At 40.2% G+C, this 22,639-nt stretch overlaps 1 protein-coding gene and 2 pseudogenes across 2 annotated transcripts in view; all 3 read left to right on the top strand.

The window, feature by feature from the left end:
* The window catches only part of CCDC83 (coiled-coil domain containing 83), a 62,511-nt gene that overhangs the window by 34,675 nt on the left and 5,197 nt on the right, over positions 1–22,639 (top strand). For both annotated transcript variants that reach the window (XM_066253700.1, XM_066253701.1), the window contains 3 exons: positions 7,320–7,411; positions 10,183–10,251; positions 20,115–20,236. In XM_066253700.1, coding sequence (XP_066109797.1) covers positions 7,320–7,411; positions 10,183–10,251; positions 20,115–20,236 — 283 coding nt within the window. The remainder of the gene's footprint in view (positions 1–7,319; positions 7,412–10,182; positions 10,252–20,114; positions 20,237–22,639) is intronic.
* LOC136320780 (bromodomain testis-specific protein-like) lies at positions 12,642–14,589 on the top strand (annotated as a pseudogene).
* Positions 15,631–16,842, top strand: LOC136320573 (bromodomain testis-specific protein pseudogene; annotated as a pseudogene).

Here is a 22,639-nt window from a genome sequence, read left to right as displayed (position 1 = left end):
ACTGTCTATTCTGTTCTATTGATCACCAATAGATACTTTCAAAATACTTTGTGTAACAGTATATACTTTTAAAATACTTATTATTCTGGCATGTTTAAAATGTTTTAAAATTTTATTCAGCATATCGTGTGTGTATGTGTGTGTGTGTGTGTGTGTGTGTGTGTGTGTCAGAGACAGAGAGGGACAGAGAGAGGGGCAGACAGACAGGAAGGGAGAGAGATGAGAAGCATCAATTCTTCACTGTGGCATCTTTTAGTTGTTCATTGATTACTTTCTCATATGTGCCTTGACCAGGGGGCTACAGGAAAGTGAGTGACCCCTTGCTCAAGCCAGTGATCTTGGACTCAAGCCAGAAACTTTGGGTTTCAAGCCAGCAACTTTTGGGCTCAAGCCAGTGACCATGGGGCCATGCTTATGATCCCAGCAACCCTGTGCTCAAGCTGGTGAGCCTGTGCTCAAGCTGGATGAGCCTGTGCTCAAGCTGGTGACTTCGGGGTCTCGAACCTGGTTCCTCTGCATCCCAGTCCAACGCTCTATCCACTGCGCCACTGCACCACTGCCTGGTCAGGCTCAGCATATCTTTATTTTATATTTTTAAAGTAGAAAGAGTGATTTCATATAAATTCAACCCATAGTCTTGATTAGAATTCTGGATTATTTGTTTCAGCTGAATATTTTCATGCTGTTGTATCCAACTTTGGGAAGGTGGTAACAACATTTATATATTGAACTACTTGCTGGCTGTACCTAGTTTTATAGCCAACTTTGGTGTCTTGGGGAAATGTCCTGGGCTTATCTTATTTGGCATTAGTTTTAGGCACTTCTTCTAACCATGTGGTAACAACTCGTCCAGATGACTTTAAAGCACTGGGGGCGCCACTAATTGGACATGATGAATACAAGCAGGAGCCCTAAATTATTTATCTAAAGCCTTTCTATCACTCTCCTCTCTTCTTCCCCTACCTCTCCCATTCTTCCATGATTTCTCTGGAACTCTCTACCCACACCCATGATTATGTATTTTAGAAAAAAAGGAGGTTTATTTTAAGTGAAACAGGACATTAAAATGAAACTTTTTTAGTCTCAGTTTAATCTGGGGTGACCATGTAATTGATACCATGTTTCAAAGTAAAGATACCACCATGCAAACTTGCAATACGGACAAGCCAGAAAACTGGTTTCATACCTTCAACCACTGAATTCTGGTCTGTAAAAGAAGTTGGAGAGGCCAAGAAAAGATATTAGTAATTAGGGGATAGCTTCTAGAAAGAGCTCTTGGTGTGCTATAAATTCTACACTGTCCCCAATGGGGCAGGTGAGAGTTAATTCCTCCTTCACCTCAAATCAAGATGAAAAGGTTTTTTTTGTTTGTTTTTTTACAGAGACAGAGAGTGAGTCAGAGAGAGGGATAGACAGACAGGAATGGAGAGAGATGAGAAGCATCAATCATTAGTTTTTCATTGCGCGTTACAACACCTTAGTTGTTCATTGATTGCTTTCTCATATGTGCCTTGACCACGGACCTTCAGCAGACCAAGTAACCCCTTGCTGAAGCCAGTGATCTTGGGTTCAAGCTGGTGGGCTTTTGCTCAAACCAGATGAGCCCACGCTCAAGCTGGCGACCTTGGGCTCTCAAACCTGGGTCCTCTGCATCCCAGTCCAACACTCTATCCACTGCGCCACCTCCTGGTCAGGCCAAGATGAAAAGTTTTTAAGGAAACTCCTCAGATTGTTTGATATACGTCCCCTCCAGTTTAGGGGGACATTTAGATCTATTTTATGACTCATCCCTGACAGCAGAGCAAAGAGGTGGTTGCTGCCCTGATCTAGGCCTGCATCTCAGTGCACTTTGACCACAACAACAGAAAATCGTAAACTAGGTGCCTTGTAAGGAACAGAAATTTATTTCTCACAGTTCTAGAGGCTGGGAAGTTCAGGTCAAGGTGCCAGCAGATTCAGAGTCTGGTGAGAGCCTGCTTCCTGGCTCCTGGTGGCCAGCTTTTCACCATGTCCTTACATGGTGGGAGGGGCAATAAGGGCACTAATTCTCATTAATGCAGGCCCCACCTGACCTAATGACCTGCCAAAGGCACCATCTTGAAACACCATCATATTGGGGATTAGGTTTCAACACATGGGGTTTGGGGGCACACAAACATTCAGCCTGTAGCTGCCTACACTCTCAAAATTCCTTGTGGCCGAGTGAACGTGTGTGTGTGGACCTACTGTGGGAGAGAGCTGGAATGCAGTCCTACTCAGTCTCGCCTGAGGGCTGACTGGAGAGGGCCCAGGGCCCCAATGGCATTTGTGGGAGGGAGGAGATTAGAGCCAGAGGCCTAAAGAAAAGTTGTTAGTCAACCTCTAAGGACCAAGACATCCCACACATGAAGGAAATCCAGGTCAAACATAATTAGTACTGGGAAAGTGGTCCTCTGAAAAATTACAAAAATACCTGCTAGGACCAGAAAGTGAAACTTCAGGTTAAGTATCAGTCAAGTGAGGGCTTTCTTGTCCCTTTCCATGCTCCCCTTCAGCCCTGAGGGCGGAGCTATAGAAGTTCAAGTCAGAGGAAATGGTAGTAGGCCTAACCTAGGAAGGGAATAACAATAACTTTGAATGAAACTGAAAGTTTGATTATTTTTAAAAAAGAGCTGGACATATTCATTACTATTTGAAGAACCTCTTATTTTTACAAAGGAACTGGAAAAGGTACAGAATTTGCCATGTATCTTACTGAGACAGAGTTACTAGCCTCAAAGTCTGAATTTTAAAGGAAAGAGACAAAAATCAGGTCACTTGATGTCCCATGGGCATGTTTGTTGGATATAACACCAGTAGTGAGGAATGGGAGAAGTAAAGATGGAAATAGAAGGCCACGGGATCTGTGGTGGCCCTAGGGATGGCTCCTCCCCACACTCCTTTCTCACGGTCTGTGACCGTCCCTCCCATGACCCCTCTGCTTTTCTGTGCACCTATCCCATCCTCTTCTTGCTTCCCACAGATCAATTTTTGCACTATTTTCCAGCCTAGGCTCTGAAGAGAGCTAGTGTGATCGCTGACCTAATCAAAGATGACCAAAGACCTTTGTTCATGCCTCCCCAAGGGTCATCGATTGGACCCAGCACAGACCACTCTTCAGTCAGCTGTCCAACCCTGCCTTATTCGGTCCTCACAAAGAGCCCTGGGGGCAGGGAGAAGCAGCACGGAGAGCTGCTTCCCTGAACTTTAGCTAGGAGATGTTGGGATATTGAATACAGGAAACAGTCACTTATTATTCAAGACATGACTCTGTCTTAATAAAAGGAAAGGTAACCTTAGATTAGTCCCAGGAATAGAGAAATTATGGGATTATTACAAGTCACTAGATATTAGATATTAGAGTCACAAATCAGTTTTACCTTAGTCCTTCACCAAGTGCACAGGACAGAGAGCCATACAAGTTCTTTGCACACTAATAGTGAGTTAAAAGACTTTGGTTGAGGTCTACTTACAAAAAAGTAACATTACTTCTTTGAATGTCAACTTCCTCATCAGTAAAATGAGAGTCCTTCAGTGATCTCCAAGAGAATTCAACCACTGAACCACCAATGCTGGTCAGTGATCTCCAAGAGAACTCACATTTCCAGTACCTGCTTTTCTACCCCTCATCTCATCTCACCCTTACAAGTTCCTTTAAGTTAGCTATCACTGTGCCAGTTTAAAGTCAAGGAAACAGAGGCCCAGAGAAATTAATTGTCTTTACCAAACTCACAAGCTTAGCACCTTGTGGAAATGGGATTTGAATCCATATGTCTGACACCAAACCAATATGCTTCAAATAGTCTCCCAGCTCTGTGAGTCAATGAGGTAGGGATGGCTCTCTGACATACACTGTGCCTGAGGAAATCACTACATGGCTAGTTGCCACCTGCCTCTGCGTAGTTTTCTCCAGACGGGACTGAAAGGAGGCCATCGTCACAGGAGGGGATTGGCTCAGTAAAGCTGCATGACACCAGAAGTATGTGATGGGTAGACAAACTCCCCAAAAAGCTGTGGAGGAGTAAACCCAAGCAGACCTAGACACAACAGAGAGAGGAGAACAATGCAACGCAAGCTTCAGCCAGGGCTGGTTTGCAGTCAGCTTCTGAGAAGTGACTACATTAAACTGGGCACCTGAGCAGCCAAGAGTCTAAAGGCACAAGGTTCTTCTAATCTCTCAAGCTCCCACTTTTAATATCTCAAACTTTCATGAGAAGGAGACTTTTACATACTCCCAGTCCCTTTGGCTATATTCACAAATGAATGGTTAATAGCTGTTACCTGAAATATCATCTGAATCACAAAGGGTAACAATGAGAGTTTTACATCCTCCCTGTGCTGGTTACTCTGATTTTAAGGAAAGCAGTCCATAAAATTTTATATGGAATTTGAAACAGAGTTGGATGTTATTATTGCTTTTTCAATATAAATATGGCAATAGAGCTGTTACAACTTTAAAGCATATTTGGGCATGGTCATTTATTTTTTATGATTTACAGCAAAGAATATTTTATGTTATGAAGCTCCAGCTTTTATGGCTTCTTTTAGATGCTAAAAATCTAAACTTTATTATAGCTAACCTCCTGATGCATTGCAACTTTTAGACCAACTTCTGTGTGTTGTTGGGTAGAAGTGTCAAATAGCACCCAGCATTAGTCTAGTGGACTTCATTCTGAATTGAAAAAGAAATTCCGTGAGAAATGAGGTTGGAATGATTGATATATTCAAATGATGACTCCAAACAAGTAAGAAAAATACAGGTTAGAGAGATGAGCATGTATAGGCTAGAATAACGAAGAGTTCCATTTTCTAATTCTCCCGATGTCAAGCTAGACTAGTCCCCGAAACCTCATGAACTCTCTTGTTTACCAACTGCTACCTCAGTTAGACACACTGTTCCAACTCCATTAGAGGCAGAAACTGACCATTCTGGCCTTTTTCAGGCCACCCCACAACTTGAGAAACTCTCCCCTTCTCCCTCTTTACTCCCCTTCCCCTCCCCACCAAGGTTGCCACTGAAAGTTGTCATTATTTGTGGCTGCCACCCTAGGCTGAAGCCTGAGATCACTGCCTACCAAAGACTTGCAATTTATCAGATATAATTTTTTTCAAAATATTTTTAATATCTGGTGTGTCCCATGGACTACAGTAATAGAAAGATACAGAAGAGAAGCTTTTACTGTCTGCTCTCATTATTTTCATCTATTGGAGAAGCAGCTATGCTGGTACCAAGTACAGATGAGGGCAGGATAACTCCTGCCCAGTTCCTTGGCCCCCTTTCCAGAGCCTTAGTTTGGCTTCAAACTATTGAAAAACCAGACCTACAGATCTTCTCCTCTGGAGTCGAAGGCCCCTGAGAATTCTGCTTTGGCCGACTTGGTCTGTGGAGGAAACTTTGCCTTTGAAACAATGTCCCAAATAGCAGTTAGGTTCCACTCCACTATTGGTACAATACTATTATTTCCGTACAGAATAAGTTAAATGGGTCTCTGTGGGCCAGTTCAGAAATCTATCAACAGCAATTGTCAGCAACATTTGGGAAAATACTTTCTGACTTCTAAAAATCATCCTTCGGGTATTATAAATAGATGTTATCATAAAACTAACTGTAATTGTCCTTGGATTAGGAGGGGTACAGTTCTCTCCTGTTGTATATTGTTGACTTTCTCATTTTATGCAATCTTTGCTTAAATGTTACCTCCTCAAAAGAGCTTTCTCTGATCACCCTATATAAAATAGAGATTTTTAGTTTTTATTCATTACACACATCTCCATCTGAAATATTTATTTGGTTGTTCATGTATATAAGGTCTGGCTCCCTCACTGGAACATACATGTCAGAAAGACAGGAGCTTTGTCTCCTATTTGGCAATACTATCAGTGCCTTAAATGGTGTCATGCACATCAAAAAGTTTAGTGATGATTTATTGTACAAAACAAGGAACTGCACTGATTTATCCAACTTTATTCCTCTCCACTCTGTGAAGCAGCCTTGTCACTGTGCCTCCCTTTCCTTAAACAGGGGTGTTGATTAGATTATATCTATGCAACTTTCAAGGCCTAAAATTTTATGATCCTTTGCTCTCTCAATTTTGACAGTTATGACCTAAGAACATCTGGAGAAGATAGAGAACCTGCACTTCTGCATCTCTGTTCTCTTTCTCCCTCTGAGACTAACTCAGAACCAAGTCCACTGACTCACACAGCCTTTCTGCCATTCGCTCTTCCCTCCCCATGTTGTCTTTCCTGCCCCAGGAAATGCATGCCAAGAATATTGGAAATTTAGGTAGATGAAGTCAGAATATAGGATGCCACTCAAGTGAAGAAGTAAATCTTCTTTATATGAGCCCTGGCTACATAGCTTGGTTGGTTAGAGCATTGTCCTGATATGCCAAGGGTTGTAGGTCCAATCCCCAGTCAGGTCTCATACAGGAGCCAACCAATAAATGTATAGATAAGTGGAACAACAAATTGATGTCTCTCTCTCTCTCTCTCTCTCTCTCTCTCTCTCTCTCTCTCTCTCTCTCTTCCTCTCTTTCTAAAAAAAATCAGTAAAAAGGCCCTGGCCGGTTGGCTCAGCGGTAGAGCATCGGCCTGGTGTGCAGGAGTCCCGGGTTCGATTCCCGGCCAGGGCACACAGGAGAGGCGCCCATTTGCTTCTCCACCCCTCCCCCTCTCCTTCCTCTCTGTCTCTCTCTTCCCCTCCCACAGCCAAGGCTCCATTGGAGCAAAGATGGCCTGGGCGCTGGTGATGGCTCTGTGGCCTCTGCCTCAGGCGCTAGAGTAGAGTGGCTCTGGACGCAACAGAGGACGCCCTGGAGGAGCAAAGCATCGCCCCCTGGTGGGCATGCCGGGTGGATCCCAGTCGGGCGCATGCGGGAGTCTGTCTGACTGCCTCCCTGTTTCCAGCTTTGGAAAAATGAAAAAAAAAATCAGTAAAAAAACCTTTTAAAATGTTCTTTATATTTCTGTTATAGAATCAGAGTTGTATGAGATAAAGGATAGATGGCCACACGAGTGCTAAAGTATTGGAAACTCTCTTTTTGGAGTGACAATCCTTTGAAAGTACAAATAGTCTTAGGAAAGATGTTATCTTAAACTAATTCTCATTAAGGCATTAGTAAATTATTGGAGCATTTCTGTTAACTGAAGGTATTATATACATCAGTAAAATGTACCCTGAAAATGCAGGGAAAAACTGTGTGGAAAGGAGAGGTGAAAACCATAGAAGATAAAATTTACTAACATTATAGTTTTACCTAGTGTCAGCCTTGTTAAAGTTTTGAATTTTCTTTTTAAAGAACAGTATAAAATAACTCTGGAAGATACTAGAAAAAGAATAATCAAAGAAACTTTGTTGCAACTGGACCAAAAGAAGGAATGGGCCACAGAGGTATATTTTAATTTTCTTATTAAAAAAAAACACAAAAAAACTTTCCCCCTATTTTTGTGTTGGTATATTATAATAGGTAAGAACTTGGGGTCTTAAGTTAGGCAGTTTGAATTTAAATTGTAGTTTTACCACTTATAGGGTCTATAAACTAAATTTGTTACTTGAATTTTCTGAGTTTTGGTTTCCAAATCTATAAAAAAAAGGGGGGGGGAAATAATAATATTTATTTTTAAAGAATAATGAAGATTGTACCTAAACAGGCAGTGGTGCAGTGGATAGAGCATCAGACTGGGACATGGAGGACCCAGGTTCGAAACCCCAAGTTCACCAGCTTGAGTGCAGGCTCATCCAGCTTGAGTGTAGACTCATCAGCTTGAGCACAGGGTCACTGGCTTGAGCGTGAGATCACAGACATGACCCCAAGGTTGCTGGCTTGAGCCCAAGGTTGCTGGCTTGAGCAAGGGATCACTTGCTCTGTTGTAGCCCTCTGGGTCAAGGCACATATGAGAAAGCAATCAATGAACAATCAATCAACTAACAACTAAGATGCCACAACAAAGAATTGATGCTTTTCATCTCTCTCTCCCTTCCTGTCTGTCTGTCCCTATCTGTCCCTCTCTCTGACTCTCTCTGTCTCTGTAAAAAACAATAATAATAATAATGAGGATTGAATGAGATGTCTTAACTAGCATTGTGCCTAATAAGGAACAAGAGCTCAGTAAATTATTTTTCATTTATTTTTAAGCATAATAATAACTACAATAAATTATTAAATAAAGTTGTGGATGAATTATAGAATGAAATATAATTTGTCTAAAAAGTACTTTCTTATATATCCAAGCTTAAGAGAGTACACTTTACATTGCTGGAGCTTAACAAGAAAACGATATATAAAAATATTTGAGCTATACTTTTAATCTTATATATTTTCTAATTTCTCTGTTTTGCAAAAATATCTGACTTTTTTATTTTTCACTGTCCTTCCTCTGTCTCCAGAATATCTTCTAAATCAGTGAGATCCCCACTGATAGCGTCTGTTTATCTGGAATATTCCTTCTTCAGAATCATAACTGTCTGGTCTTTTCTAAAGTTCTTCACTGAATTTCAGCAGCAACTGTTTGTTGCTTTCCTGTTGGTTAGATTGTTGTTTTATTGTTATTATCCTACTGCATGATTTTTACTGATTTACACAAATACAGAAGATTGTGGAATTGGGCCTCTTTGTGGCTGAATATGACAAAATGGTGAAATTAACAATTAAGTGATCTAACCATAGTTAGGGTGAATAAAAATGTATGTGTAGATCAAATATACTTTAAGTACACATGTTCAATGTATAATGTGGACTGTTTTACTGTTTCTAGCATTTTACATCCAAATTTCTCAACAATTCTATAAAATAGGAACTTCCTAATGAGAAGACCGAGGCACAGCAAAATTGTGTGATTTGCCCAAAGCAGGTGGCAGAATCAAGATTCACGACATCTCCTTCAGACCATTGCTCTTAATCATTACACTATACATTTTCTTCTCTCTACGTAACCAAACACCCACACACTTGAATGAATTTTCCTCCTTTAATCTGACTATTTTAGCATATACTTTAATTTCCTATAACCCATTATTGCGCATCCTTGGCTGCATATTGAAATCACCTGAGAAATTTGTTAAACCCAGGTGGTGCCTGAGTCCCACTCATAGAGATGCTGCCTGAACTTCTGGGTCTTCCTAAGTGTTCAGAAGATTCTAATATTCTAATATGTGGTCAAAATTGAAAACCACTGCTCCTTTGTTAGTGAGTTTAGCCATTAGCCAGATAACTTCAGTTATGAGCTACTCCCTGCTTTTGTCCAAAAGAAATTCTGTTTGGGGAAACTTTAGAAGTATCACTTCTAGCAGGAGCTTAAAAGTTTCCTGGTTCCAAGGAAATTTAGGTCCATTTTTGTTTAATTGGCATGATTTAAAAATATATTTTATTGTAAATCTTCCAACTCTAAGGGATAAATTTACCCTTAACATTTTAAAATTCTTTCTGTCCATGTTTATGAACTAGAAAATTTTGCCAGTTTCTCTCTGGTTGCACTCTTCAGCTGCTGAATACTGTGTGCTGACTCTGTGACATGGTATCCATATAAAGTACCTTACACATGAATATGATCTGTCATCTACTATGAAGTTTCTTTGGGTGAAACTGTAAATATCCAAGTAATTAAAAATGAATTTACATTCTTTGAACCCACTAAGTACGGCTTTTCCTGTTTTCCTCATCTAAAAGGCCTTTCTCCAGATTGTCTAGCCATAGCCTGCCACCTTGAAACTATTTGCTCTTAGGTTTGTAAACATGTACTGTTGTTATTACTGACATACAGAAATCTTTCAAATTAGAAAGATAGTAATATAATTATTTGAGCTTTTGCTGTATGTTGCATATGTCTTTGACCATAAACATAAAGAATGTTTGATCACTGCAGCTAGGCCATCTTAATTGTGGAGTGGATCACTTAATGATTTGATTTCACCATGGCAGTCAGACTCAGGCTAAATTGAATGGACTGGCATTTCCAGTTCTCTGTATTGCACTGTAAATCTGTAAAAACAGTACTGTACAGCAGTAAAGAAAGAACTGAACTAAAAGTTCTTAGGTATGTTTCCAAAATATTTGCAAAACACAATTTAAAATGAACAATCATGGAAGTTAATTGTGCACTGTCATTGCTAAAATTCTGAATTGCATGTGGCAACTCTTCCTTCATAAAGAAACTTTCTTTTAGAATGCTGTAAGGTTAATTGACAAGGGCAGCTATCAAGAGATCTGGGAGAATGACTGGCTAAAAAAAGAGGTGAGTGGAATTTTTAAAAACAGTTTCTTTTTTCTCTTTTGGACTGGAAATGACTTGTATTTATGAGCTGAAGTCATGGGAAAAAAACTGTCACTGAATGAGATAAAATAGAATTCAAGTGGAGTAGTAATCTTATTACAAGTTTTTATGCAACAAATATTATAAATAATTTCAATAATAACAAGAAATCACTCTTGGTGTCACAAATCACAAAATACACTCAGAGGTACAAAGCTTCTTTATGCCCTAAAATTGATCTGTTCTTCCTCAGGACCCTCTGCCTTCTGGGTGATGGGAGCAAGGTTAAAGGATTATTCTAACCTCATTGTCTGCTGTTGTAAATTGCTTCTTTGAGATAAGACGATCTACTTCGAATAAATGTTCAGTCTTAGATTTTCTTCCCTCCCCCACTCTTCTCTAAGATGGACCCTTGATGTATAGGGAGGTGGGGCTTGCATGCCCTCTTGTGGGGAGTGTTAGTAAAAAGGGCTCAGATCTATGGGACTTAGCCTTTAGATCCTTGCTCCCTCTGCCTTCTTGCTGTGCAGGAAGTGCCGTGGTCTGCTTCCTGACCTGGTGACTTCTAAAATGGACATTGTATAGCAGCCAACACCAAACCCATGAGTAAACCATTTACCAATTTTGCCCATGGTCATGATGTCCCTGCCCACTGCAGTCTCTATAACCCATCCCAGCTTGGTCCTCAGGCTCTCTTCACACCTCCTTCTGGAAAACCTGCAGGAACCGGTAGACCAGTTGTCAATCTATCTGTCTCCCTAAACCAGGGATATTTGACCGTGCTTGCTGGACGTGGTCTGTGAGGACCTCCAGGCCTTTTTTGTTATGGGCACTTCCCTGTTTTCCTTGCACTGCGCATCCTAGTCCCTCTGCCCCTCCCTCCTTGCCCTCAGCTGCCCGGAAAACTTGAACTCTTCTTTTAGGCACTTGTCATTTTTTTGGTGAATCATTTTGTAACTCCTCCAGGAAGTTTTAAGTGCTTTTCCCCCCAGTGCTCTCTTGTTTCATTGTAACTCTTGCTTTTATAAAATATGTTGAAATTGTCTGTTTATGCATCTGTCTCTTCACTGCACAAAACAGGCTATGCTTTCTCAACTACTGTTATATATCCATGAAACCTAATTAATAACCTATCTTCATTAAGTAGTCATTGACTAAAAGAATGTCCATGAGTATAGATATATTTATCAGAGGAATGAATCAAAATATATGGCTTGAATCTTGGGTGAAGATGTGAGAGCATGGTTTTGGATGAAACAGACACATAATCTTTGGCCTAGATGTCACACGAATGCTACAGAGGTTGTGCAAAACTCACATAGTACTTTGAAATTCCCTTTGCCCCCAGACAAGTAGCCACTGAGCCTATGCTTAGATGCCATCTGCAAAAGAAAACAATCTTTTGAGAGAATTCATTTCAACTACACGTGGCTCCCATTAGCAAGTCATTTGTAAGTCACTCTCGAGTGTACATCTTCAGCACTAACTTGTGTGTGTCCCTAGCTCTGAGCCTAATCTAAATTCGCCTGCCAAATATTTCAACTTGGATGTCCCAAAAGCACTTCAAACTCAACATATCTAAAGCAGAACTCATTAAATTTCTCCTTAAAGGTTCTCTCATTGCATTTCCTTTGGCACCATCTGCTCAGACACCTGAGGTAAAATTGTCACTGTCACCTTCTTTCCTCTTCCCTTTTCCTTGCTCCCTATTTGACCAAATGTTAGCAAGTCTAGGATACAAGGAATTTTAAAATAAATGTGTTTTCTATCATAGACAATTATCTTTAAATTGCCTTTATAAAGTTATGGTCCATACTATATCCAAAAACTAATCAAGATGAACCCAAATGTTAAAAATAAGAATTAATTTGAGCTGCCCTCAGGGTGAGGTGGAGTGCACACTGCTGCTCGCTAGCTCACCTTGGTGCAAGCTGAAGGGAATGCCCGTCAAGGTCCTTTTCACAAGAAGAGCTTAGAGACTTTTCCTGCTAGGGCCTCAGTTTGTATTTTAGAAAGGCAGAAAGAAGTATTGTGAAAGATTGACATAACTTAAGTCATCTAAAACTAAGGCAAAAATAATGAAACAACTTTTAGTACTTGTACAGAAAAAGAACATCTACTTGTAGACAAAACAACAGAATTGGAAGCCATGAAGACGTCTCTGCAAGAAGACAAACAGCTACTGTTAACCCTCCCCCACCAGAGTATATAAATACTAAGAAAAACAGATGATTGACAACTCCACTGCAGTAGCTACAAAAAGCTGTCTTGAAGGCTTTATGGAAGTATAGTTTTTCCTGGGCTTTTTAGTAGCTGTGAATGCCATGAAACTAAAGTTGCTTGATTATATATTGAAAACAAACAAAAAAACAATGGATTTAAGTACAACTCAGAAGCTCTTAGAACATAAATATTGTGTGCAGGCTTATGTGTATAGAAGACTTCAATACAATGTTCTCCAGTTATATTTCTATAACAAGCCCTGAGATGGCATTGTTGTTATGGCACAAGCACTCAAGAAGTTGTTTGGGCAGAAATTCTTTCAGACTCCACAAGAAAAGCAAGTTGTGGGTGGTCAGAAAAGAATAAAGAAAGTCATTCAACAGAATGGAGCAGTTTCTTCTGTTACAGAAAAAAGTCCCCTAAAGCACAGTAAAAAGTATTTAAGCAGCGAGTGAGTCCCTTTCTATTTCCTGAAACATCTATTTCTCCTTTACATGTAGCACAAGGTGCTCTGCTCAACTCAATCTCACAAAACAGTGGCTCAGGTTACAAAGGGTGTGAAGAGGAAAGCAGATACAACTCTTGAGACATCAGTAGTTAAAGCAAGGAATGAATGTTCTCCAGCACTTATAGAAAAATAAATCAGCAAAATTGCCCCCTATAAAAGAAACTGTGCTGAAAAATCTTTTGCCAGATTCTCAGCAACAATATAAATTGTAAAGAGTGTTAAAGTAACAGAACAATTAAGGCATTGTAGTGAGATTCTTAAAGAGATGCTTGCAAAGAAATGCTTCTCATATGCATGGCTCTTGTATAATCCTGTTGATGTTAATGCGCTGGGACTCCATAACTACCATGATACTGTGAAAAATCCAAAGGATCTAGGAACTATCAAGAGAAAAATGAACAACCAAGAATATAAGGATACATATGAATTCGCTGCAGATGTTAATGTTCATGAATTGCTACGAGTACAATCATCCAGATCATGAGTAGTGACTGACAATGGCAAGAATGCTTCAGGGTGGTTTTGAAATGCATTTTGCAAAGATCCCAGATGCACCTGTTGAGAATCAGCCTGTATGTTACATCAAAACAGATACTACAAAATCCCTTGGTTGAGAAAGTGGTAGTGAGGCTTCCCTTGAAGATAACTCTTCTGGTGATTCTGAAGATGAATGGGTTCAGCGTCCTGCAAAGCTTCAGGAGCTGCTAAAAGCTGTCTATCAACCCTACAGTTCTGGCCCAAGTACCCTACCATAAACTAAGGGGAAAAAATGAGACATCTAAAAAGGAAAAGAAAAGGTTAATAACAGGGATAAAAATCCAAGAAAAAAACTTAGGCAAATGAAATTAAAGCAAAAGTCCGAGAGCAATCAGCCAAAGAAGGGAAACAACTGGTCTGGGCTCTGAGGTCTGGGGCTGAAGACAACACTGAACCTATTAACTATGATGATGAGAAAAGGCAGTTAAGTGTGGCTATAAACAAACTCCCTGGAGATAAACTTGGGAGGCTCTGTTCATAGAATATAGTCAAAGAGCCTGCACTGAGAAATTCCAACCCTGATGAGATAGACTTTGAAATGTTGAAATCAACAACACTGAGAGACCTAGGAAAATATGTTGCTTCACATCTAAGAAAATGACCACTAATACCTCCTGGTAAGAAAATAATGAAGACTAAAAAAGAACCTCATTCACAGAAAAAAAAACAGGAGTTGGAAAAGCAGTCACTGGATGTCAATCAGTTGAATTCCAGAAAACATAAACCCAAATCCGAGAACACCCCATCATCCGAAGCTGTGGGAAATGGTTCCGACGGAGCGGCAGCCCCGCTGCAGGTCGTCCGAGTGTGAAAGCAGGAGCAGGGGTGCAGGCTCTTCGGACAGCAGTGGTTCCAGATCAGAAATGCTACTTAAATGTACCACAGTGAAACAGAATGATTCTCCTTTTAAAGAGAAAGTAAAGATACAATCTTCTATGCAAGATGGAATCCCTCATTCTACTACCATTGTTAATCAGTTTACACCAGTGGTCCCTGTTGGGCAGATAAAATGTATTATGCTCACTTTGTTAAAAATGGTGCAGCCCACGTGAGGCTGTTGCCCAGGTGATATTAATGTGTGTTGAGAATCCTTGTAGCCTGGGGCTTGGTTTTGGGATTAAGCCTTTCCCACCCTTTTTGATGTGGGGTGGTACAATCCAATCATGCCTCAGAGAAGTGACTTTGTATTAGAGACTTCCCTATTTTGTATGTTGGATTAAGGGTTTGGATTTCTACACTATAAAATGGGGTCGGAGCGGGAGCTTGCTCTCTTGGTTCCTGGGATGATTAGAGGAGAGAGCAGAGCAGAGAGCAGCAGAAGGAGGCCACGTGGAGGAGGCCAGGAGAAGCAGCCAAGATGGCGGAGTGCTGAGTGAGATGCCAGTTTGTGGAGAGTTTGTATCTGGGATAAGGAAGGAGATGGGGAACTGAGGAGAATAAGGCTGGTGAGCTAGAAACCTTTGATTCTAGGAAACTCGGATAAGTCAGTGGCTTTGTGAGCACTGAATGTGAGTGGGTTTTGGAGCCCAGTGTGTATTTTTACTTGCCCGCCGGGTGCAAGCTAGAATTAAAGACTATGGCCCACCAGTTTGTGGCTCCGTTGTTTTTTTACCGACTGTCCGAATCCAATGCGAACCTGCATAGGCCAGAAGGCTGCTGTGATAGTGGCCCTGGCCATGCCTGCTGGCTTTACAGTCCCCAAACTTTTTACACAGGGGGCCAGTTCACTGTCCCTCAAACCGTTGGAGGGCTGGACTATAAAAAAAACTATGAAAAAACAACAAACAAACTATGAACAAATCCCTATGCACACTGCACATCTTATTTTAAAGTAAAAAAACAAAACGAGAACAAATACAATATTTAAAATAAAGAACAAGTAAATTTAAATCAACAAACTGACTAGTATTTCAATGAGAACTATGAGCCTGCTTTTGGCTAATGAGATGGTCAATGTCCGGTTCCATATTTGTCACTGCTAGCCGTAACAAGTGATATGATGCGCTTCAGGAGCCATGACGCGTGCATCCCGTGTCACCGGAAATAGTACTGTATATGAGCAACGCCACATACAGTAAGTACTCCAGGAGAACATGATGCGTCCTGTGCTCCTCTCACTGACCACCAATGAAAGAGGTGCCCCTTCCGAAAGTGCGGTGGGGCCAAATAAATGGCCTCAGGGGACCGCATGCTGCCCGCGGGCCGTAGTTTGGGGACACCTGGTTTACACATTCAAGTGAAACACCACCAAATCACCACATTAGCATTTAAGCATCAAGAATTAAAACATTGCCCTGGCCGGTTGGCTCAGCGGTAGAGCGTCGGCCTAGCGTGCGTAGGACCCGGGTTCGATTCCCGGCCAGGGCACACAGGAGAAGCGCCCATTTGCTTCTCCACCCCTCCGCCGCGCTTTCCTCTCTGTCTCTCTCTTCCCCTCCCGCAGCCAAGGCTCCATTGGAGCAGAGATGGCCCGGGCGCTGGGGATGGCTCTGTGGCCTCTGCCTCAGGCGCTAGAGTGGCTCTGGTCGCAATATGGCGACGCCCAGGATGGGCAGAGCATCGCCCCCTGGTGGGCAGAGCGTCGCCCCTGGTGGGCGTGCCGGGTGGATCCCGGTCGGGCGCATGCGGGAGTCTGTCTGACTGTCTCTCCCCGTTTCCAGCTTCAGAAAAATGAAAAAAATGAAAGAAAAAAAAAAAAAAAAAAAAAAAAAGAATTAAAACATTTACGAGTGTGAAAAAGTTTCACCTTTACAAATCCTGCCTGCTCAGGTGATTCTGAACAACGCTGGAATAGCCTAACTGTGATGCATCAGTCTGGTGATGACCAATGGTGCTGGAGTCTGAACATCTACTTCCTGTACAGAAGGATATAAAGATCAAGAATGCAGACTCTAGGAAAAGTTAAGGCAAACCAGTGATTCAGGTGTACTGAAATCCTCGGATGAGCTCTTCAACCAGTTTAGAAAAGCAGCCATAGAGAAGGAAGTAAAAGCTCTAACACAGGAACTCATACGGAAGCATCTGAAACAAAATAGAAAGTATCTACAAGTATTTCAAGAAAATCAGAGGGATCCTAGATTTACTCTAGAATCTTTTCCAAAGAGGATGCAAAACAAGGGCCTTGGAGAAGAGCAGAAAGAAGATCAGCAGTCAGTGGAAGTCCAGGTGAATGTAAACTCTGGCTTCGCAAAGGCAGTAATTAGCAAGGGAGGAAGAGAAGTGGGGGAGGAGAGAGCAATGCTGGTGCCATTGACATGACTCCTCAGAGCAATATTATGACAATGTTTGAAAACAACTTTGATTAAAACTCACTTTTTAAATTGACCATCAACTAGAATGACACAAGAGATTAAAATGCATATAGGAAAATGATTGCTTCCGGACACCAAGATACCAATCTTAGGTTGTATTTTGACTGCTCTAAAACAACTAAACAATTTTCACTTAAAAATAGTAGTAATTTAAAAACTTAAGGTGAACTCAATAGTTTAAAAATATTAGGGAGGAATTTAGTATTTTTATTTAATCAACAGTATGATCCTAATGATAATAATTTGACAGTTCAAATCTTATATTTTATATGGTATCATAGACATTAGGTTTAGAGAAAATGATTATAAAAATTTATATTTAACTACTAAGAAGGGCTGTTTTGGTGCCTTGATCCTTCCTAACAAAGCCACAAATGACATTTCATTTGTTTTATTTTTTACTTCTCATAACTCAGTGAAAATAAAAGACAGGAAAATGTCAAGTTCAATTGAATCATGAGCAAAAGAGCTTAGTCATAAAGGAAAACTCACTTTAAGGAAATTCAATAGATTTAATTTATCTTTATTTCAATAAATACTCATTTTAGCATTATTAAATTTACTCATAAAATTAATTTAAACCAATTCTGGCTATAAGTATTATCACAAGAATTGAAACTGCTTGGATATAGAACAATGTATGTGTTCTAATTTATTAGCGGAATTAATTTCTTTGAGGATGGTTTTGAATGAGTCACAGGGGTATTTAATAATGGAATGCCCAAAAATATTTCTCCCTTTAACTCTCTCTCAACAGTAACCAAAAGCTTAGATCTCTGGGAAGGATATGGGACATCCTGTCGCATGACTTTCATTATCTGGTTTTATTGAGCATGCTTATTAGGAAAATGAAGAAAATTGACATTTCTAAATGACTTAGGCTAACTTAAATGGAAAGCCAGAAAAAAACTGGACAAAGTATTCAGACAGGTTAGCAATCCGAGCTTCAACTGTGAGGAGGCATAGAGCTAACTTGGATCTTGGCAGGGGGAAATTTCAAGAGCATACATTTTGTTCAGGCTCTTGAGTCCCTGACTACTTGTTAACTATTAAGTTTTAACTAAATTATCTGTCCCAATTTCTTACGTACAATTCTTGGGTATTTGGTGAAGAGCAGGGTCAGGGTGGGAAGGGCAGTCAGTGTTCTACTTCCTCCTTTCCACTGTCTTACCCCAGAAAATCTAAAAGTATTTATAGGGCTATAAAAGGAACTAGTTCTTATTTCCCCAACACTTCAAAAGGCTGGGAAGGAGATAACACTTTATGAGAACCTTACTCAATGCTCTTAAAGGGTTAGGTGATGTCCTAGGATTTCCTCAGTTTGAAGGATTGGATTTAACTCCCCAAAAAGGCCCTCATTCCCAGCTTGGACAGAGACCAAGAACTTTGTGTGCTGCCTCCCAAGCATGCCAACCTCTTAGGTCAAACATTTCCAAATGTTCTATTAATTCCTTCTGTTTATAACCCTATAATTTTTTCTCATCTTTAGACATTTAAAAATTATAAACTTTTCCTTAAGGCATTCAAGCTTATAATCAAGCTGATTTTCCCTAAACATATGAGATCCGAAAGCACTAACCCCTAGCATTATAATTTAGTATTATGGACTTAATGGTTTTGCTAAATTGTTTAAGGCAGGTGGATAATACATGCTCTCTTTCTAACTCCAAGCCACCAGCACTACTTGCATCTTTACTGCACACTGGTATTGTTTTATAACTATTGTATATTTGTTCCCTGGATTGTAGCCTCTTTGGAAAGAAGAAGCCATACCTAATTCACTTTGGTAACCTTCTACATTTAGCACAGAACCTTGCCATAGTAAGAATTGAAGCATTAAATAAATGACTTATGCAAATAGAGGTATGCATGTGGTAATACACTGAATGCTTCCAGATTCTCAAATACAATAATTAAATCTCAATTACAAACCAAAAATGCTGGTCATCTCTTTCTAAGTACTCATCTCAGATACATTCTTGGAACTCCTGACCAGACACTGAAGCTAAACTCCTATGCCTCCCTTGTCTCATGTTTCCTCAAGGCACGTTGCTTTTTCCAGTTTGGGGAGGGAAAGAGATGAGCTGAAGATTCTATATAGTAATGTTTTTCTACATATTCTTTCCATTATCAAGCCTTCTTTAGACAGAAGTTATCAAAATACACTTCTTAAAAACTGATGAGAACTGGATCAAGGTAACCGGCAAGTTTTTTTTTGTATAGGAGTGAGCCATACTTCTGAAATTTAATTAAGCCTGCTATGTCTGTCAATGACCTTCCATCACATGCAAGACAAAAGCCAGACTTCAGCATTATTTGTCTCTTTCCTTGTCCAGTTCCTCTCCTACTTCCCCTGGCTCCCACTCTGTGTCTGTCCACACCAAAATAATTATGCCTTCACATATGTGATTCCTTCTGCTTAGAATGTACTCTCTTTTCTGCCTAGGGAATCCCTGCATGGCTTTCAAGATCCAGATGAGATGTTCTCTCTTCTATTAATTCTCCCTTTCACTCCAACCTCCAACCCCAAACACCTGGCAGACACAGGCTGGAACCTCTGTCTCCTCCCACAACAGTTTCCTGTGGTTTTATTACACTCTTCGTGTGGTTTTATTACTCTTTTCTGTTTTCCACTAGGCTAAGAGATACTTGAAGGCCATTTTATCTTGTTGACCACTTTTCCCAAATTGTACTATAGTTTCTGGCACACAACAAGCATACACTCCAACGGAATGGAGGAACAAAGGAATGGACATTTCATCGACCTGATATTTCTCAGAACAACCCCAGCACTAAAAATAAAATTGTGTAATAGAGGTTAATAGAAAGGCCTGTACTTATCTTTTTAAAAATGCTATCATTTACTATTTTTTCTCATATTACCACTTTTCTGTTGTTTATAATTAATCTTGTATAGATCCCCATTTAGCTATCAATATACCACACTGATAAATTAGTCTTATTTATCTATGCCTCTAGTGTTATGTACAAGTCCTGTGTTGTTTTCAGAGTAGGAAAGAACAATTTCTGCCATTCAGTAATAACGCCAAACCTTACAAACAAGTTCTGCAAATGACCTGGAAAAGAGTCACACCCATTCCTTTTTAGAGAGGAATAACAAAGCAAACTCAGTAATAAATAATGTAGATCTTCCTCTCAAGCAAAAAAAAAAAAAAAAAACCCCAAAACTTTTAGGAGTTGAATTTCTTATGGGAGACTAAATAGAACTAAAGTATCAACCATCCATTCTCTTCTTCTGAGAACAGATTGCAAATCATAAGAAGGAACTTGAAATATTGGAAAAAAGTATTCATGAACTGGAAGAAGAAAATTTGGTGCTCATTGACCAACTCTTCAACTGTAGACTTATGGATCTCAAAATACCCAGGTGAAATTAATTAACATATCTAGAAAACATTTTGTGAACATTTGTATCTGTAAAAGTTATTTTTTAAGATGATTTCATTCTTTAGTGCTGCAGTCAGATTGCAACAGTTGAAAAGAAAGGAACTCACAAAATGGCCATGGTGAAGGTATACAAATATTACAGCTGACCATTGTACAGTGCAAATTTTGACATGCTTTTTCTAGCAATACACTGCAGTCATAATAGCAAACATTTAACATGAATGTCACAACTGCTGACCTTCAGGAAGCCTTGATGCTAGCAGGGAAATGGGCGTGAAAATAAATACAAAGCAGTGCAGTGCAGGTGCATGAGGTGCAGAGTCAGCACAAAGGAGGGAGCCATCAACTTTGTGGCAGTCTCCTGGAAGTGTCCTGGGCTCCAGTTTCCTCGTAGAATATAGAATTGTTCCCTTCAATAGTTAATGAAAGAGTCAAACTACTTTGTAGGCAGAGAAAATGGCCTAATATTCAGTGTCACATCTGCACCCGCACAGAGAAACCACACGTGTACACGGCTTTGCATTTTAGGTTATCCTTTGCTTACCTGACGAGTCTTTATAATCCAATCTGGATGGAAAACCAGGGCCCTGGAATATGACGGAATTAACACTCGAATTGGCATTCATAATTTGGACAAGTAGCCAGAAATAAGAAATAATCTAAATAGTAGCATGTTTGGGGAAAGAAGGGAAATAAATCACACAAATGTAGGTTGTACGTGTGCAAGATGGGAGAGAAAAGTCTGGGTCTAAAAGTGAAAGCAAAGAAGTTCACCCTAGTGGAAGGGCCAGGAAAACATTCCCACCCAAGTAGTTCCTATTGCTTGTGTGGCATGGAAAAATACTGTTTGAGTCACAATAGAATATTCATTGTTTACAAACTCCTTAATGTGTTCCAAGAAGGGTGGGTGCAGATAAGTTGTAGGGTTTTTGTTTGATGGGTTAAGTGACAGCTGTCAGGATACAAGATGGGGGAAACTGGGAGATAGTGCAGCTACTTCATAGGGTGAGAGCTGGGTGGGGCAGGATAGAGAAAGGGGCCAGCTGCCCCCCACAATGTCTGTGTGCTCCCCTGGAGAGGTAACTACCACTGCAGATGATGTCGGCTGTCAAGATGGGTGAATGGGTTGATGGGTGGACTCCTGTATAGCCAGACTCTTTAGCTGGTGCCCTTGTGAGCACCTAGGAGGAAAACTTTAAGTATATGCAGAAGCTGTTACTGTGCCCATTTTCAAGTCAAAGAAATACAATACATACTATATATTTTATAGTAACTGACTTGTTCACCTCTTTTGTTGAAAATTCAGTCCTATATAATACTCATAAGGTGCTGAGAAATAGACATTAACTGACCTCAGTAGATAGATTAAAAGTATTGTTTTCCTGTTTGAATGAAGAATGGGGTATTCTAGCTAATAGAGTTACTACATTTCCCATCCAGGGCTCCCCAACATTTTTCCCTTCATAACTCACACAGAATGTCATAGTATTTGTTTGCTACATTAGATGAGGTGACTGTCAGGCAGAAGTGACTGCCTAGGAACTCAAGTGCCACAGGGTTGAGGCTAAGTGGACCATTACCTACAAATCTATCCAACACTAACATCATATAACATTCTTTAAAATATTTTCTATATAGTTAAGTATCAAGTTCTGCAGCCCTATGTCCATACAGAAGTGACAATAAACTAATGATGAAAAGAGAAACCAGATTTATAAAGGTTATGGCATTTAGTAAGATCTTAATTATTCAAAATGGTAAAACCAGAAAAGCAGAGAATTCGGTGGTCTCAGACATGCCTACCTGCAGACCAGAGCTACATATAAAACTAACATTTACTAAGTCTTAAGAAGGTTTTACAACTATAAAATTATATGTAGTTACATTATTTCCTGGATCCCTAAGCATTTTGAATAAGACTTTATTTGTGTTCCTTAAATAACTGACCAGGTGTGAACCAAGAGGTTCACTTGGTTGCAGAGCTGCTAAGCATGAGGAGTGGTTTGCGTATCTTCAAGGGTCCAACTGCTTCATGCTGTCATCAGGCAAAGCTCATGGAAATGCAATCCAGAGCTTTCAAGGCATATATTTTCTGATTGAAAATTTAGTGGGAATCTGGAAAGGGGAGCAGAGTTAAATACATGTGCTGAGAGCTGCAACGGCTGACATAACTCATCAGGCTTGTAGCTGAAATGCACTCGACAGCAAAAGCCTGGACCTGGATGTCATCCTGGACTCCTACTTACCGCTCTTTCTCTTTCTATCTTTATTTTAAAACTATCCCATTCAGGCCACTATCATTTCTCACCTGCATTACTACAACAGCAACCTTACTGGTGTCATGCTCACTTTCATTTCTGGAACTTTAAGTGTGTTATTCTTT

The sequence above is a fragment of the Saccopteryx bilineata genome, chromosome 1 (assembly GCF_036850765.1).
Source record: "Saccopteryx bilineata isolate mSacBil1 chromosome 1, mSacBil1_pri_phased_curated, whole genome shotgun sequence".
Lineage (NCBI taxonomy): Eukaryota > Metazoa > Chordata > Mammalia > Chiroptera > Emballonuridae > Saccopteryx > Saccopteryx bilineata.
This window is presented reverse-complemented; position numbering and strand designations above follow the sequence as displayed.